The 18991-nt window shown below is 40.8% G+C and overlaps 1 protein-coding gene and 1 long non-coding RNA gene across 4 annotated transcripts in view; one reads left to right on the top strand and one right to left on the bottom strand.

Annotated features, from left to right (window-relative positions):
* Nucleotides 1-18991, bottom strand: part of LOC140501963 (uncharacterized) — a 71575-nt gene that overhangs the window by 6788 nt on the left and 45796 nt on the right. For both annotated transcript variants that reach the window (XR_011966459.1, XR_011966458.1), the window contains one exon: nucleotides 6732-6815. This is a non-coding gene — a long non-coding RNA (uncharacterized lncRNA). The remainder of the gene's footprint in view (nucleotides 1-6731; nucleotides 6816-18991) is intronic.
* ADGRV1 (adhesion G protein-coupled receptor V1) overlaps nucleotides 1-18991 on the top strand; it is a 751592-nt gene that overhangs the window by 717236 nt on the left and 15365 nt on the right. For both annotated transcript variants that reach the window (XM_072606175.1, XM_072606174.1), the window contains 2 exons: nucleotides 9031-9222; nucleotides 13562-13739. In XM_072606175.1, coding sequence (XP_072462276.1) covers nucleotides 9031-9222; nucleotides 13562-13739 — 370 coding nt within the window. The remainder of the gene's footprint in view (nucleotides 1-9030; nucleotides 9223-13561; nucleotides 13740-18991) is intronic.

The raw sequence follows: 18991 nt of genomic DNA, 5'->3' as shown, positions 1-18991 counted from the left end.
TCATATACCCTTCGATCCTACAATGTCACTATTAAGCCTATGTTCCAAAGAGATCAGGAGAACAGGTAAAGGACCATTATGTATTTAAATATTTATAGTGGCTCTCTTTGTGTTTGGCAAAGAACCAAAAATTAACAAAATAATCATCATTTGGGGAGTGACTGAATAAATCAAACAAATGATAAATAAATCTCTTGTTCAGTCCTGGTGGACTCTTTTTGATCCCATTTGGGGTTTTCCTTCTTTCAGTTACTAAATGCCTGAAGTTACAGGTATCAGGCCAGGTGCTCTGTCGACTTCAACACTCAGCTGCCCCCAGATAAATCTATGGTAGAGTATTATTGTACCATAGGAAATGATGAAGGGAATGGTTTCAGAGAAACCTGAGAAGACTTGTATAAAGTGATACAGGGAGAAGTGAGCAGGACCAGAACGATGCATATAATAACCATAACATCGTAAACACAAACAACTTGGAAAGACTTGGAAATTCTGATCAATGCAGTAACTAATCATTGTCTCAAAAGACCAATGAGCAAAAGCACTGTAGTTAGCCACCTCCAGAGAGAGGAGGGATGTAGGGTGTGGATGGATGCATATGTGTTAGGCATGCACAATGTGGAAATCTATGCTGCTTAACTATGCATATTTGTTATAAAGGTTTTAGTTTTTATTTTTCTCCTTCAAGGGGAGTCTGTAAGTAGGGTGGGAGAGGAATGGGGAAGAGAGAAGACAGATTTTATGTTCATTGAAAATGTTTTCATTTACTTTTTTAAATGAGAAAATATCAATTAATTTAAATTGGATACAGCTGTATCTATGCTTACTATAAACCCAAGGTCCCACACATATGAAATAGGAGAAACCACGGAAGGAGCCTTAGAATCTCTCATTGGCATGAAATCTGCTTGTCCTTGCTGTTCAAAGTCAGCGTCCATCCGAAATAGTGTTTCAGTAGCCCAGCAGCAATGGAGAGCCGTAGGGAACAAGGAGACAGAAAGCGAACTGGCAGCCAGCCACTAGAGATTCCTCAGGGGAGTCCATCAGGGAGAGAGCAAAAGCAGAAAACTGCAAAATCCATTAACTGAGAAGCAGCCTCAAGAAGGAGCGCCAGCAGCAGCACGTAAACCCACACCCTCTGCCAAAGAAACCAGAAGCCACCAAGAGAAGTCACCTGAGTGCTAAGCAGAAGGAATCTTAAAGCAGCCCAGGGTCAATGCTACTGACATATGAGGGGGTCAGAAGACCAGCCCTGTGCCAAACCATCCACCTTGACATGCACAATCATGTGGACTGTCCTCCAAACAGTGGACGTTTTTGCATCTGTAACTTATAAAAGAAAAAAAAATGAAATTAAAAGTAAAAAAAAAAAAATCATCTGTTACAAACATATTTAATTTCAGGATACTCCAAAATCCCCAGTTTAGATCCTGGTTACTTCAGGAATCATCACCACAATGAAAACCAGAAGTGTCTTTGGGAAAAGACCTAAATCCAAAATTCCAGAGCTGAAGAACACATCTTCTCTTTTATTCTAACTGATAACTTTAGTTTTTACATCATATTCATTTCTAAATTTCTCTCTCTCCTCTCCCTTTCCCTCCCTAATGAACCATCCCTTAAAATAAAGATTTAACAGTCAAGAGAAAAAATAATCAGTTCTGCAAAACCAGCCAGTATATCCACTGTATCTGACAGTATCTGCAGTATCCTATTCCCATCGTCCCCCACCTCTGTAAAGTAAATTTTCTCATCTCTTCTCTGTGGTCAGGGGTGGTCATTATGATGACCAAGGATTCCATTTAATTTATTTATTCTTTTCATTTATTTTGTTATTTTCATTGTGAATGTTGCTTTCTTGGTCCTATGTCACTCAGCATCAGTTCAGTCTTTCCATTCTTCTTTGAATTTTTCACATCCATCATTTCTTAGAGCACAGTAACATTTTATGACATGTATATACTTAAATGTATTTAAACATTTCCTAAGACTGCATCCTTTCTTTTTAAGATCCCCACTTCTGGAAATTTCCCTTTGTTCTTGCAGAACTGGGGCACAAGGTTGTTCATCCTTTAATCAGGTTGCAAAGCTATGCTGTTTGATTCACCCATCTGCTTTTATGATCCCTCTGCTTATTTCTTTTTTTTTTTTGTCTTGTTCCATACATGCACAGATGCTTTGCTAACGTGTATGTAGTCTGTTTGGATGTGTTTTCTCTAAAACCTTCGAGCAGATTTTTTTTTTGAATGATACAATCCCATTGGGATATACGGCAGGGATATTTTCTTAAAGTTAACTCATCTTGTCCATGACCTCTGCTTAGTTTTTTGTATCTGTACAATCCCATTTGGACTTTTTGTACAAAGTAAGCATAATCCCCTTTAAATCAAGAAGGCTGAATAGTGTCGTGACAAGGACAGAGACTTAAGAGCCAGGAAATCTGCAGTTTCCACCTGCGATGAGAGGATGTGACCTTTGGCAAATGGCTTAACTGCTATGTGGCTTCCTTTTTTGTATCTGTGGAATGAAAACATTAATGTTTGTCTCCTGCTTTGAGGGAATAGTGCAAAAATTAATGAGGTAACTTATGGTCTCTCAGTTATTCCCTGAAAGTATTAGACATTTAGGAAAGTGTACTGATTCCTTTAGACTATAGCCTGAAGTTAGGAAGACCAGAGTTCAAATCCAGTCTCAGACACTTACAAGCAGGGCAAGTAATTTGTCCTCTGTTTGCCTTATTCATCTGTAAAATGAGGATAAGAATAGTATCTACCTCCCAAAGTTGTTGTGAGGATCAAGTGAGATAATATTTATTAAAAAAATATATATGTTTTACTTGGTACCTGGAACATAGGCACTCTAAGTTAGTGTTATTCTGGCTTGGTGGTTGCTCAGCTTTCACATAATTATGTGGAGTTAAAAGGGGCCCCAGAGATCTCCTAGTCCAACTCTTTCATTGTATAGATAAGGAAACTGAGGCCACAGAGACTGACTTGCCTATATTCACACACATATTAAAAAACGTTAAAAAAACAAAAATAATCTATAGGCAGGAGTATACTGACACCTGCTTAACAACTGACTCCCTCACACCAAAAAATATGTGCACAATACTATGAGTTTAATCTGCGTTACTTACATTTTCTCTATTACTTTCTTAAATCTACACAGTTAGCAAAACAATAAAACAGCCTTAACTCATAGTATTTGCCAATTTCCAAAGTGTAAATGCTTACTCTGAAAATTTAACAATCAGCTTATAGGTAGGAGCTGTCTTCAGCACACCCCCATCTGTGGAGCATTTTATAGGCTTCACTGTTACATAGTACCTCATTTAATCCTCATAACAACTTCATGGTACAGTAAGTAGGAAATGTACTAGCTCTGGAGTTAAGGACATGAGTTCAAATTCCGACTCTATCCCTTGCTAACTCTGGGCACTGGCCAATGCAGATATCTAATGGCAAGATGACTTCTGGTAGGTCCTTCAAAGATGGTGCTGAGCACTGAAGCAGATCTGATCAAAATAGAAATCTAGAGGAGGAATTCACTTCCCCTTCTTTATGTATATTATATGCAGAGAAGTGGTCAATAGTTTGCACTACTGAGATTCTAGGATATCTCTTGTCGTATTGGAAAGGATCTGGCACAATAAAAGAGATCCAGTCTATTTGTAATGGAGACCTGAGCCACCTCCCAGGTCAAAGTTCCACAACCGCTGCTTTCTTCCCCTTCCTTCTTCCCAGCCCAGCCCCAGCAGCTGTTGTGTGTTTGGGGCAGAAGCATTCCTTCTCTTCTCTAGGCAGCGTGCACGTCCCCCAAGGCTTTTCATTGAGCTTTAGAACATTTGCTCTATGTTTCTGTGATTCTAAGAAGTACAGGCATGTAGCTCTGACATGCAAGTCATTTGCAGCAGGCAGCCATTCTCCTTTGTGAAACACAAAAGACTAGACTTTAAAACTCAAAGAGAGGAAAAAAGAACGTGTGTTATTTTAACAGATAGGTCCTTAGAGACTGATTTTAAAGAAAGAATCTTGGATTCTGGTCCAGCTTTTACCCCATCATCCACTGTCCTTCGAGAATTGCTCAGAGAAATCAATGTCATCCCCATCATTTTTAAGGCCGACAGTCTCGTTTCATTCCTGTCCTGTGTATTGTAGTTGCCAATAGAATTAGGTCATGTTCATGTGAAAATAATTAGTTGTGCAATGAAAATCGTAGATGCCTTTCTACATAAGGGTTTTTTTAGAAGCTGTGTGACCACACTATGCAATTTGCTTGTGAAAATAAAAATATTAATCCACATAGTTTAGAATGCTTAATTTCATTTCTTCCAACAAAGTGGCCAGTTTAGAGGAAAGAGAATCAATGTGATTAAGTATGCCTTGGGATGGTGATAGTTATGGATTATTTTGCTTTAAAACAGTATTACTTAAAAGTAAATTCTGTGCTTTGAAAATATCCTAATTAATTTTTTATAGACAAATAGCCCAGGGAATTTTTGTCTGTGTGGGGGATGGTGCCAAGTCTTGTCTATATTTATAGTAGTTTTCTATAGATGCCTTTGTTTACACAAATACACATGCATGGGTGTGTATGTGTGTCTATATATACATGCATTCATGCATGCGTATGGAAACATCTGGTTAGCCTTTAATTATTTCATTTTGCTTTTAGACTTGAATTTTAGGTTTTTTTTAATTAGCAAGCATTTATTTTCTTTCTTTCTCACCTTCCCCCACCCACATGGATAAAAGAAAAACAAAAACAAAATCTTGGTAACGCATATGTAGAATTAAGAAATTCTCACATTGATCAAATCCAGAAAGTATATGCCTTATTTCTGCCTCATGAGTCCTTTACCTCTTTGTCAGGAGGTAGCTAGAATTCTTCATTATCAGTCCTCTGGAGTTATGGTTGTTTACTTCAGTGATCTGTTAAGTCTTTCAAAATTACTTGTCTTTATAATATTACTGTTATTAAATAAATTATTTTCCTGGTTGTATTCACTTCACTCTGTATCAGATCACATAAGTCTTCCCAGGTGTCTCTGGAACTATCCCTTTCAACATTTCTTTGTAACAATAACAATATATCATAAATTGATCAGCTCTTCCCAAGTGGTGAGTATCCCCTTCGTTTCTAGGTTTTTGTTATAACAAAAAGAACTGTTGCAAACATTTTTGTGCACAGCAGTCCTGCTCCTCTCTTTGGGGTATAGGCCTAATTACACTGTGGCAGGGTTGAAGGTGGCTGGTGACTCGGGGGCAGAGTTCCAAACTGCTTTCCAGAATAGTAATGTTTTCATCTTAAGAGGTGCATGAATTAGTAGTTCTGAAGCTTTGAATCATTTCTTGTAGGCTATTTCGAGTTACAAATGTTAAACCTACGAATGTGCTGTATGTTATTGTCTCTAATGTCCTAGAAACAATGGGAATAATGGGAAAATGCAGATTCCATCGAACTAGTCTTAATTCTATTTGCTGAGCACCTTCTGAGTGAATGCCTTGCCTCATGAGTGTTCCATTCCCTTGTGAAGTGGAGCAGTTTGGGGTTTTTAGGAATGAAGTAACAGGATTAATGAGGAAACCAAAGGCACAATTGAAGATATTTTATTGGCTGAGACTTAAGGTCAAAATTAGCAAGCTCTAAAGAGGCACCATTAGAAATATACAGTAAGTCCTTTGTAAAAAATCATAAAGGACCATCAGTGTAGGCAAGGAACTGAAAACAAATAAAAAAAGCTGTGCTATCCGTGACGGAAGCAGGGCGATTTTCAAGAGCTTGACGTAGTTGCAAAAAAATGTAAAGGGCCATCAGGTCAGTAAAAAAATTGTAAAATAGCTTTGTTGTTCTTATGTAACAAGAAGCCCAGTACAAGCTGGGTGTTAAGCAATTCACTGTATTCCACAGGCCAATGATTTTATAATCTCAATAAATAATAATTCATATAGCACATTATAGCTTTCAAAGCACTTTCACATGGTATCTCCCTGGATCCTCATAACAAACTCTTATAAAGTTGAAAGACAGGTGTTATAATCCCCAGTTTTACAGATAAGGAAACCAGCTCAGATGAGTTAAATGATACATAAATATGCTGGAGGGATATTTTTTAACCCAACAAGAGATGTCTGTGGTCATAAAAAATTGAAAAAGAGTTCTGATTACATAAAATTTCAAAAGCTTTTTCAGTGGACAAAATCAGCGCATCTTGAATGAATTGAAAAGCAGTTGTTTGGGAGGGAGGGTAGCAGAAAAGAGCTCTGAAAAATATTCAGGATATATAAGGAATTGATGTAAACATATAAGAATAAAAAACATTCCCCAATAGGTAAGTGATCAAAGGATATGAATAGGCAAGTCAAAGGTGATGTTAGTAACCCCCAGCCATATGAAAGAATGCTGCAAATCACTAATAATAAGGTCATTGAAAATTAAAACAACTCTGAGGCTTCACTTCAAACCCATCAGATTGGCAAAGATAACAAAAAGTCAAGGTTGAAGGAGCTGTGGTAATACAAGAACACAAACATACTGCTGGAGGAGCTATAAATTGATATAACCATTCTGAAAAGCAACTTGGAATTATCCTAGAAAAGTCACTATACCGCACCATCTAGAAACATATCAAGTACGTATCGCAAGAAAGACAGAGGGGAAAAGTTTCGTACATATAATATAGCAGCATGGTCTTTGGTAGCAAAGAAATGGAAATAAAGTATACGTACATCAGGTGGAGAAGGCCTGAACAACGCATGGGATGTGAGTGTAGAGCAGGAACTGGGCCTGTGGTTTCATTGCAGAGAGGATTCCTGGGGAAGGAAATTTTACCAAGATGGGTTGGCATCTTCTTGGCAAATAAAAGGATTAGACTAGCCTACTAAAAGGAAGAGATTAAATGACTTACCCAGGTTCACATAGTTAATGTCAGAGAGGGCACTTGGACCTAGGGGTGATAGGACTCATATCTACTAGCATTTCCCTCCTCTTTTATAGTAAATGTTTAACAACCAGCTGTCCAGGGAGGGGAAAAGGTATGCATGGCACACTTTTAGGTTTAATCTGCATTATTAAAACACTTTCTCCTTCATTTTCTTAATTCTAGACAATCAACAAAACAAATCAAGCTCGATTTGTAGTCATTGCCAATTTCTGAAGTGCAAATGGTCACACTGAGCGTTTAACAATCTGAGAGCCTGTACAGCTGGCTCCAGTCCATCCCTGGGCCCAACCCTCCTGCCATAGATTGTTATTGTTGAATCATTCAGTTGCATCCAACTCTACCTGACTCCATGGGCATTGTTCATGGGGTTTTCTTGGCAAAGATATTAGCGTGGTTTTTCATTTCCTTTTCCAGCGTGTCCCCATTTTACACTGAGTAATGGAGGCAAACAGGCATTAAGTGACTTGCCCAGGGTCACACAGCTAGTATCTGAGACTGGATTTGAACTCAGATCTTTCCTGACTCCAAGCCTGGTGCTTCATCTACCACACCACCTACTTGCCATGGATTAGCTTTTCCTAAAAAGAGACAAAGCTGTTCCTGGAATCTGATTAATTCTAGCTTCTCTGATGCAGCTTCCTGGTCATCAAAGGGCATAAAAAGTCCTAGTCATGTGGAATCAGGGCCCCTCTGATTTGCTGGATTTCTGAAAACCCCTTGGATCACCTTCTTCTTCACCATATCCTGCCCTGATGACCAGACACATTTTTATAAGGAGTTGGGAAGGAGGGGGAACCACATCTAGTACCTTAGTGTATGTTGGGGCAAACTAAACTTCCTTCCAAGAACTTCATTTCATCCCAACATAAACCCTGAACTAAGAGATTACTGGCATCACAGCCGCCTTCAGTTCTACATCTTCCTATCTTGAAGGCCAGCTGCCTCGAGTCAAGAAAACTCAACTTCCTGAGTTCAAATCCAGCCTCAGACATTTACTAGCCGGTTGACCCTGGATAAGTCACTTAATCCCATTTGTCTCAGCTTCCTCATCAGCAGAAGGAATGGCAGACCGCAAGGGGTTGGACATGACTGAACAACAATAAAATATAATGTTATTATACCAAGGAAAAAGAATAGGAAGCGTTCAAGGAAACTTAGACTTATGTGAACTAATGGAGAACAAAGTAACCAGGACCAGAAGAAAAACTGGCTAAAGATTCCACCATAATGTAAAGAGAAGTAGCCTGTCAGAGTAGCCCTGACAGGCATCGGAACTCTCATCAATGTGGTGACCAGTTGTACTTTCAGAATAGAGAGTGAAATGTTCCTCCCTCACATTTCACAGAGGCAAGACCCACCAATATGTCTATTTTTCTTACACTTACCCTTCTCTGCTTCAAGGGAAAGTTCTACTGGGGCAGGGGGAAGTTAAGCCATTTACCCAACCCCCCACTCCCCCCTAGCTACTAAGAAGTGGAACCAAGACTAGGAACCAGACATCTTCACGTCTGTCCCACTGTTCTCTCTTTCACATCACATCAAGACAGGAAAAAATCAAAATGCGAGGTCATCTGATGTGATACAAGATGCAGGGGAAGGGAGGAACAATTAATCATCAGTCTTTCATCACAAATACTCTAATTTACACCAAAGTAAAATGAGTGGAGTATATAAGATTAACACATTGAAAAAGATAGTTGTTTTTTCCACAGCTGGGATGGAGATTTTTGCAGAGGAAAAATCCTGTTGCAAATGGGATAGGGTACCTTCCTCTGGCTGCTGAGAAGTGTTAGACTGATTAACTTGACTTTATTATACAGCTATATGGAGTTAATTGGGAAATAATTTTCAGTGATTCAGCAGCTCTGTACCAGATGACATTTGCTAAGTGTTGTTTTACATGCTTGAAATTTTACTATTAGAATGGTGCCTTGTTATTCTCCCAGTGTACCACAATCTTATAAGTGTCTTGGGGAAACCATGGAGTGACTGCTCTCCCAAAATATAAACTCTTAGAAAAGTGACGTTTTAATCCAATCCAGCAAATTCTTCTTTGACCCTTTGGCATTTTTTTTCCTTCACAGGGCCTTTATGTCTTTGTGGTGTATTTCATTCTACACAACCAGATGTGCTGCCCAATGAAAGCCAGCTACACTGTGGAAATGAATGGGCACCCCGGGCCAGGTTCAGCTTTTTTCACAGCAGGCAGTGGCATGCCTCCTGCAGGGGGTGAGATCAGCAAGTCCACTCAGAATCTCATCAGTGCTATGGAAGAGGTACCTGTCAGTTGTCCTCTTTTTTGTCTTTGTCTTTGTCTCCTTTTGTGAAGAGGGGAAGAGAAGTCCCACCTCACAGAACTCCACAATGTCAAAGCTAGAAGGGAGATTGGATGTCATGAAAACCAGCCCTCTCATTTTACAGTTTAATCAAATGAGGGCCAGAGAGATAAAGAGACCTGATGAAGACTGTACAGCTACATAGGGCCAGGACAGAATTAGAACCCAGGTCTTCTGACTCTTAGACGTTATTATCATCCCGACTGATGGCCTTATTCCTCTCCCAGCCCTGTGAATTGTGGTAGCCATTCACTTGAAGAAAAGTCAGTTAGACATAGCTTGCTTTGGTGCCTCACATCACTTAGCCTTTGAGGATGAATTTACCCATAGTCAGGTCTTTTAACACTCTTGAAAACTGTTTCCAGCATGTTTCTTAGTCCAAAATATTTTTACCAAGCTCTTCTTCTCCAGATAGTTGACCATCTCACCTTGAGCTCAGCATCCAATCATGAAAAGAAGTGCAGTGATCCAGATATTGCTTTCAATCGAAATATCAGAAAACGTTTCACAACAGAGACTCAGAGTTTTCACAAGGAGCGTGACTTGCATTCATGGGAATCCTAATCAGAATTTGCTATATGAAATGTACATCTTCTTCACTTTTTTTTCCATTCTTCCCACATTTTACACACTTAGTCCCCTTTCTACAAATCCCTGGTTTTGAAATCCCTTGCCTGGAGGACGCCAAATGGTGCACTGGGCCTCGAGTCAGAAAAACCCAGCATCAGACACGAACTAGCTTTGTAAGCCCTGGGCAAGTCACTTAACCTGTGACTGTCTGAGATTCCTGAGCTGTGCAGTGGACAGCTGTACAGCATCTACCTCCCAGGGTTATTGTGATGATCAAAAATGTATGTTTAGCTCAGTGCCTGGCATGTGGTAAAGGCTGCATGAATGCTTGTTTCCTTCCTTGCCACCACTTTTGTAGGGAAGGAAACAATGCTCAGGCTCTAAAACTCAACTGAAGGTGCTTTTTTGGGGAAAAAAAACTTAGTTCAGGTAGCCAGGACTGCCCCCTCCCCCGCCCAGGCCCCATTGTGATGAGTATATTCCTTAGACTGCTGATATAGTCTCCCATTTCTCTCCATAGGGAGCAAAGAAAATGCAGCATATCATCCTCTGATACTGCCAGTACATGAGAACATAAGGCATGTCATTGAAGATGTATATGTGTACATACACATATATACACACGGAAAATACATATATAAGTGCACACATGCAGAGTATGTCCCCACATCCAGAGAGTATTTCCTAGTTATCTCTATTGATCTAGAGATAAGTTATTTCTATTACAAATTCAAACTAAATAAAATTTCATGGGATTGGAAACCTTGTACAATTTTTTTTTTTAAGGGAAAAGAAAGGGAAGGAATGAGAAGGGAAGGCAAAGGAAGAGGAAAAAACTCTTTTTTTTAGAAATGGTCAAGTAGGTAGAGCAGTGGATAGGGTACCAGGCCTGGAGTCAGGAAGACCAGAGTTCAAACAGGGCCTCAAACCCAGCTGTGTGACCCTGAGCAAGTCACTTAACCTCTGTTTGAATTTGGTTTCCTCACCTGCAAAAAAATGGGGATAATAAAAGCAGCTCCCACAGTTGTTGTCAAGATCCAAGGAACTAACAATTGGAAAACACTTAGCACAGTGCTTGACACGTAGTAAACGCTATTTAAACTTTAGCTATTATTTTTAAAAAGCTCAGGTAAAGAGTCTGGGGAACACATCAGCAGTGAACACAGGGAAATTGGAGTACCTGCATCTTGTTCATAATATGATATTCAAGTGAATGCAGCAAAATTCAATAAGCATCCGATGCCAACAGAGACCTGAGCTAGGGTTTGTCTGGGGATGTAAAGGTAAAAAATTACCCAGAACTTAGCCTCAAGGAGCTTACAGTATAATAGGAAGGAGAACGAGAGGGAGACGGCCTAGACCTCAGATTTCATCAAAATAGGGAACCCCCAGGTGAGGAAGGTCACTCTGCCCATGCGAGTCAGCTCTTTTCCTTCAACTTAAATTATTACAGAGTTGTCTTGAGCAATATTTCTCAAACTATGCTATAAGGAACATTCCAAGCTATTTTTTAAAATAAATCTTATGTAGTTTGTTAACAATCATTAAAATAATAATGTTAGCATGCTCTACCAAATTTTTGTTTAAACGGAAGAGTTCTATCACTGTGAAAAAGTCTGAGAGCTGCTGGCCTGGAACTTTGAGAGCTTGCGACTTAGCCAGGGTCACCAAGACAGCAGATTTCAGAGTGAGGACTTGAACTCAGATCTTTCTTGCTCAGTCCATACTTTCTGCTCCAAAATGTCTCTCCCTGGAAGCATCTGACACCCAAATATGGTAGACTGCAATGGGTTAAAGCTTGAGGAAAACTGTTCTAGGTTTTTGACATCACAGGTGACATTATCAGGAATAGGAATATTATTTAAAGGGAAAAGGAACCACCAGAAGGGAAACTAAAAGTAAAAAATTTTTTTTCTGATTTTCTAAAAATACCTAGCATTTCTCTAGAGATCTTTGACTCCTCAGTTAAATTTCTTTATGTTCTCTTTTCTTTTTTTTTTTTCACTATCCTCAAAATCTTCAGTTGGCCTTTACCCAAAATGTACCCTCTCAATAGTACCTCCTGACCTGCAGCCACTTAGGCAATCTTATCTTGGGAGAGAGCAGCTAGGAGAGCCTGCTGGCTGGGCACCAGCCACTGCTTCAAACCATTGTGTTGGTGGGTTGTTGGAAACCATACCCCTAAAGGATATTCTCTGAGCAGCACCAGATTCGAATTGGCTTTGATCCAGGACATCTTACCAAAGGGTGCTATGAATTTCCTTGGGGGGGCTGACGGGTGAGAAGTGAAGAGAATGGTGGAAGGGAGCATTCCCTTTAGAGGGAGGTGAGGAAAGTGCTATCTTTTGGGCCACAAAGCATGGACAAATAGAGGACACTATTTAAGCCGATTAAGTCAAGTCACTAAGTGTGAATGCTTGCTGTCCTCCAAGCACTGTGTTGGGAAATGTGTAGGCTGCCAGGCAGAGTCTTGGCAGGTCTTTACTTTCTGATAGAATTTACTCCTCACAGAGGCTCCCAAAGTAAAATAAAGATGTGAAAATATATGGATATTTAACTTCGATTCACCCTCACCTAACACCAAAGAAACACAAAAAGCAATCCACATTGGGCTATGGTGTAGATTGCCTAAATAAGCAGTAGCATTTGTCAGGGAGCTAGAAAATAATGGATAACATTTGCATAGCGCTTACTAGGCGCCAATCACAGTGCTGCCTAAGCACTTCACAGTTATTATCTCATTTGATCCTCACAACCATCCTGGGAGGTAGGTGCTATTATTATCCCCATTTTACAGATGAGGAAACTGAGGCAAACGAAGGTCAGTAACTTGCCCAGGGTCACACAGCTGGTAAGTGTCTGAGGTCAGAGTCATGGCAGAATGGGAAGGTACCTCAGACACCATCCAGTTCAACCCCATCCCCTCAGTGCTGTCCCATTTGTCAGGTACATACCCCTCATTTCCCCGTTTTAGAACCCCTCAGTACCCTTTCAAGGCTCAGTTTCCTAATGCCCCTCATTTGCTAGTGCCCTGTCCTAGCAGATTAATTAAAAATTGTTATTCTTTTTCACTTTTGTGTGCACACATTTCCTCTGAAGACTTGGACTCTTGTTTTTTTTCTTCATATTCCCCAGCTCATAGCATAGTTGCCTGGCAAATAGTAGGTCCTTAATAAAAGCTTGCTGAATGATTGATTGAACTGCTAACCAAAGCAAGAATTCTACCTATAGCATCCTTGACAAGTGCCCATCCAGCCTCCACTCGAAGGCCCCCAGTCACAAGGAACTGGGGATCCCCACAGATAGCCCTGTTCATCTTTGTCCAGTTGTGACTACGACCAGCCTCTTTCTTATGTTGAGCCAAAAACCCACCTTCCTCTACTTTCCACCCCTCCGTCCTAATTCTGCCCTTCCAAGGCCAAGCTGAACAATCAAATGCCTCTTCCACAAGAGGGATGGAGGGAATGAGGGACCTCCGACAGAAGACTTCAGGAGGGGATGGGTGAGCGTGGAGGTTTTCTGTCAAGGCCTTTGAAAGTCATGCACAGATGGGTGCTCCTGCTTCATTGCTGGCTTTCTTCAACCTGAGCAATTCCTTGAGAAGCATTCCGATTGGCTCCCCTCTGGGATGCAGAGAAAGGAAGGGCTCGTGGAGAGTATTCATATAAAGTACTTTGCTACTTCATTCATATAGTTTCATTTTTCCAAGGTGCCAGCTGACTGGGAGAGGGCATCCCTCCGCCAAGCAAGCCAAGCAAGCCCAGACTTCAAACCGAGTCCTCAGAATGGGGCTTCATTGCCTACTGCTGGAGGCTGCGCTCAGGGGTCTCTGATAGCTGATGAAGAATCCCAGGAGTTTGATGATCTGATTTTTGCTCTAAAAACAGGTAAGGTTCATGGTATTTGGCCTCTCTTCTAGAATCTATATCCATTTCCGTGGTGAAGGATCTGTTTTGGTCACCTCTACCACTACTTTGTTTCTACTAAAAAATCTTGATTTTAGAAATAAGTATTAAGGACTTAAAACATAATTTATGGGTTTCTCTATTTACAAGAGCTTGATAGAATATCACTCTACCCTAAATCCCCTAATAAACCTATAGTATTATAGAACTGGGATGAATATAAGACCCATAGCAGCACCCCCCTCTCTCTCACTGTCTTTCTCCTGTCTGTCTGTCTGTCCATCTTTCTCTTGTTTCCTAAAGGGTTCCATCTAAGGGGGTTTTATAAAATCCCCAAACTACCGATAGGATTTCTCTGATCACAAAAGATGAACCTGCAGTGGTTACATCAAACTGTTAGGTCCCTTTATGCTTTTAAATTTTATTAATGATCCTCCCCACAAAAGAACTCCTGTTTACATGGATTATATCTATCATTGTTTACCATATTAGAAATTTAGCTTTTAGTATTATTAGAAAGATAGTTTTGACCTCAGAGACCCCCGAAAGGGTCTTGGAGTGTTCCAAAGGGACCCCAATCCATATTTTTGAGAACTGCTGGACCACATTATATAGTGGCTACTGTATACATGGCAAAAAATTGGAGAAAGTAAACTTCTGGCTCAGACCTTCAATCAATGGCTCTTTAATAATTAAAATAACATAGAGAGCTATGAAAGCCACCATTGGGTAAGGGTACCAGGACTTCCCTGGCAGTATAGTGCTGGTAGCTTCATGCTGGCCCCTGGATAGTACAGCCTTCTTTGTGTTACATTTCGTGAACAGTTGGGCTGTGCTTGGGCGTATCATACGACATGCAAAACTAGTCACTGCCATGACTGACGCCATCCTTTATTTCACCTCTGGGAGGAAATAGGAGGTAGACAGCATTCTTCTCAGTTTCTAAATTACTTCCCAGTAGTATGTTAGTTAATTTAACTTCTTCAGGGCGTTTAGTCAAGTGTATCATTGCCACCTTGAAGAAACATCCTTTCAAAACCCTAAGCTGGCTGGCTCTTCAGCCTCCATCTGCGACCTGTATCATCCGCCCCAGTCTTGTTATGTAAATGAAATGTGCTTGTATACTGAATAACAGGACCGCTTTGTGTGTAGGTATTTATGAGTGCATGTATGTTTACGGTAGTGACTGACAACTGCATCTTCACAGGGAGTACACTAGAGTGATCTCACTCCCCCTTGGAGTGGCTCTGCTCCTATTTGACCTTATCTGATCTGGTTGCTGCATGGGTTCCTCCCCCTTTTTGTACTCTGGGGCCTATGCTTTATAAGGCAATATCGCTTCATAATGGTTCTTCAGTAATTAAATCCTCCTAGATGAGCTCTAAGGTTTGAATTCTGTGTAACCAGAGTGGCTTTAATACGTTTCCCATGGATTTAGCCTCTCCCACAGGCATTTCATTGCAAGCCACACAAAGGTGCAAACCTTCCCTGAAATAATACGACTTTAGTTCCTCAAAATTGAAACCTGGTGATACTCAACTGTGACCTGGCTAATCTTATTTACTGTATGAGTAAATGAGGAAGGGGTGATTTCTCAAGTCATCAGGTTTCTACTGATGTCCCCATTTAGGATTGCATTCAACAGCAAGACGTAGTTAGGTAAAAATTCAAGTATAGATATTACACGCCCTTAATTGAATAGACTAACGTTCCTTGTATTTGGTAATGACTGACTCTGTTGAGTGATCTTCCAAGGTATGAATTAATAAAATAAGTTTTAAAAATCATGACAAAATGTGGTCAAATTTTATGAGATAAGTGAGTAAAAAGAGGACAACAAAAAGATAGATACATAGATAGATAATAGATAGACTAGAGAGATAACAGATAGATAGATGCTCCTCGTTACAAACATTGCCTCAGAATCTCATTGTTGTCCTAGATTATAATTGTACTTTCTGGATTATTTTATTTCTAAAAATGACTGGAGCCAACACGGAAGGTGACGCAGAGAAGTTAATGAACCCTAATAATTTATTTGAGAGTGAGGAATTTCCCATTTTAGACTAAGCTGGCATCTTACGTAATAGTATTATTCCAATCATCAGTATTTGTCTCCTTCTGCCACCAGATTAAGAAAGCAGACGCCACCTCTTGACTAAACTTTGAGTCTCCCCCACTGTCTAACATTGTATTTTGCAACAGCAGGTTTTTTTTTTTCAGCAAAGAGAGTATTTATGAAATACTTACTATGTACTGAGGCCTAGATATACAAAAACAAGCAAGCAAGATAGGCCTGTGTTCAAGGAGTTCTCATTCTAATCAGAGAAGACCACATATAAAGAGGAACTGCCCAGAGGAGTAGGGTGGAGGTAGGGACAGGTACCCATGCTGTCAAGGTGACAGAGAAGTCCAGAGGTTTGGTTGAGCAGAGAGTAAGGTGAGTATGACTAGGAAGCCTCTTGAAATGGTAGTTTGGACTCAGCAATCAGGAGAGCTGACCTCAGGGCAGTTACCTCCAGGGTGAGAAGGAGGTGGAGAAGTTCGAAGAGTGAGTTAAGTAAAGATCTGAGAGAAAAGGGAAAACTTTAAATGAAGGGGAAAGGAAGGAATCAGGATGTTATATCTTAGATATGTTTTTAAAACTTTGAAGTAAATTTTAGAAAACAATTGAAATCATGGAATTTCATTTTCATATTCTATAGATAAAAAAATAAGGTGCTGGGTAGTTACCTAATGCATTTCTGTAACAGACCTGTTGTACTTCAGTCAGAGAGCTGTTTTTCACTAGGACATCTGTTTTGAGAAGTAAACATTTTTCAGCATATTTTTTTTCTTTTAGTCTACTCAATAACAAATAACCAGTTTGATTTATTTTTTGCACTTGCAGCACCTGATTCACGCCTCATTTATGGGCTTCTAAAACTTAACCAGAGGTTTTTGGTAGGCCATACCTTATAAGCCCCCACCAATGGGTCTGCTTGAACTAGTTGGCCGGGGACACCCTGTTCAAAGGAATAGCGTGAAATGGAATAGTACACAGTAACAACTTCCCCTCCCCAGTTTTCACAAATATATACATCTTCGGTGGGAAAAGTTGGAAGGTGTGGCAGCTACCCCCTCGGTGCTCATCTCTGCTCTCCCTGATAAGCCTTTCTGCCCTTCGTTATTCTCCCTCAATTGGCACCCACACCAGGATGGTCTTCAGGCCTCGGAGGCTGCCTGACTTCTCTCCCTACAAGGCACTATCGGTTGTCTCCCTCTGTTCCACATGGGTTTCAGCCATCCAGCTATCTTCAGAGCCACCTGATACTCTATCCATTATCCCCTGTGGAATTCTCTGGTTAATGACCCCACAAGGCAGGTCTGCAATTCCATCAGCCAACTTTTTTAGCTAACACCACTGTCCCCTAGAGCAGGGGTTTAAAAACTATGGCCCCAGGGCCAGTCCAGCCTATCTCTTTTTGTATGGCCTGCTGAGCTGAGAATGGTTTTTGACTCATAGGCCATACTCTTTTGACCCCTGCCCTAGAGCATGATGTGCTTTGTAAGCCTTTCCCCAGCAGGTGAAGACTTAACCTTTACAACTTTAAGTAAACTCAAAATTTCAAGAGAGGCCCATCATAAAATGATGGCCTGGGTTAGAAACTCCCGAAGTAGGTGAGCAGTCATCATTGTGAAATTATCTCCAGGGTAGGAAGGCTGCTGGTAAAGAAACAGAGAAGTTCCAAGCTCCTAAGAATTCAGACTCTTCACAGAAGGTCAAATAGGTTACATTTACTCTTTCCCTTAGGATTCCCCAGTACCCATTAAGGGAAATGGGGTGGGGGGGACATCTAGGTTCTCTGCCAGTGGCTCCAGCCCCCACAAAGAGTATTCCTTCAGTTGGAGAGTTGGTCCCCTACAACTCAATTCCTTTTAACTGCTGATGGTTGGATTAACTTTTATTTTTTAAAACATTACTTCAAAAGGAATAATCACAAATATAGAAATGCCTTCTCAACATGTGGAAGTTAACTCTCCTCCTGCTTGCATCATCTCAGTCTCTAGGAAGGGGAAGAGGACTAGATTCCTCACTTGGCTTAGTTCCTCTGTCTCACAGTCCAAAGCTCCAAGTGCGACCTGCCCCCCATGCTCAAGTCCCTAACCTTGTTTGTTGGGGCTTCCCTGCCAGCCTGACTGACTACAATACCCCTCTTGGAATCCTGGCTCCAAAGTCACCATGGCCCAAATTCCCACTGGTGGGGATCACCGCTGGTACTTGAAATGGAGAAGGGCAAACAACATAGAACAGAGACAGATGCCTCCCAGGTCTGCTTCTTGAAGCCAGAATAAAATTAAAGAGGAGAAAAAAATCCCTTTTCCCAATTCATGGGTGCCACCATAGCACTCATGGTGTGGGTGAACTGTGATCTTCACCCTCCAGCCACAGCAAGGAATAGTGCACAGGAAAGAAAGGGACTGTCCCCAGTTTGGTCAGTTTTAAAGATTCAGCCTTTCTGACTATGCAGCCAATCAAAGGAGGCTACTCCTGCTTATGTTATAGAAGATGCAAAGGCCCTCCATGTTAAGGTGATCTGGGCATTCCAGCACTAGCCCCATTACAACAATAACCTCTTTTAGTCCCCTATGGCACCTCAGCTATAGTCTTTAGCTAAGATCCTATCTTCAGGGCCACCTACCATTCTGTCTGTCATCCATTAAAGGTGTGATGATTAGCAAGCCTCTCTCAGCAAATAAGGGCTAATGACTGACACATTCCTACTCAGTAAAGCTGCTCATAGAAGGCAGCAGATACCAAAGCTAAAATTGCATCTGCTCTTTTAAGTCCTGTTTGCACTCACTGGCAGTCTCAGTTCAACTCTTCGCTGATATATAATGACTCTAAGCTCCATTCATATTTTTTGTTTTTAATCCCATTCCCTGCATGGGACAAATACTCCCAGCATTTTACTTCCTTACATGAAAAAGATGGTGAATGAGCCTGTGATAGGAAAACTGCTGTAAATCTCCTCCTGTCGAGCTCCTGTCTTAAACAAATCAAAAGTGTTAGACCAGGTGGAAAATACAGAAAAAGTCCAGTGACCTTGTACTATTTCCCCCTAACAACAATCATGGATTGATCTCTCTCTGTCTCTCTCTCTGTCTGTCTGTCTCCTCTCTCGCTCTCTCTCTCTCTCTCTCCTTCTCTCTCTCTCTCTCTCTCTCTCTCTCTGTCTGTCTGTCTGTCTGTC

Source organism: Notamacropus eugenii, chromosome 4, assembly GCF_028372415.1.
Source record: "Notamacropus eugenii isolate mMacEug1 chromosome 4, mMacEug1.pri_v2, whole genome shotgun sequence".
NCBI classification, from domain to species: domain Eukaryota; kingdom Metazoa; phylum Chordata; class Mammalia; order Diprotodontia; family Macropodidae; genus Notamacropus; species Notamacropus eugenii.
Note: the sequence above shows the minus strand (reverse complement) of the source record. Positions and strands in the feature narration are given on the sequence as shown.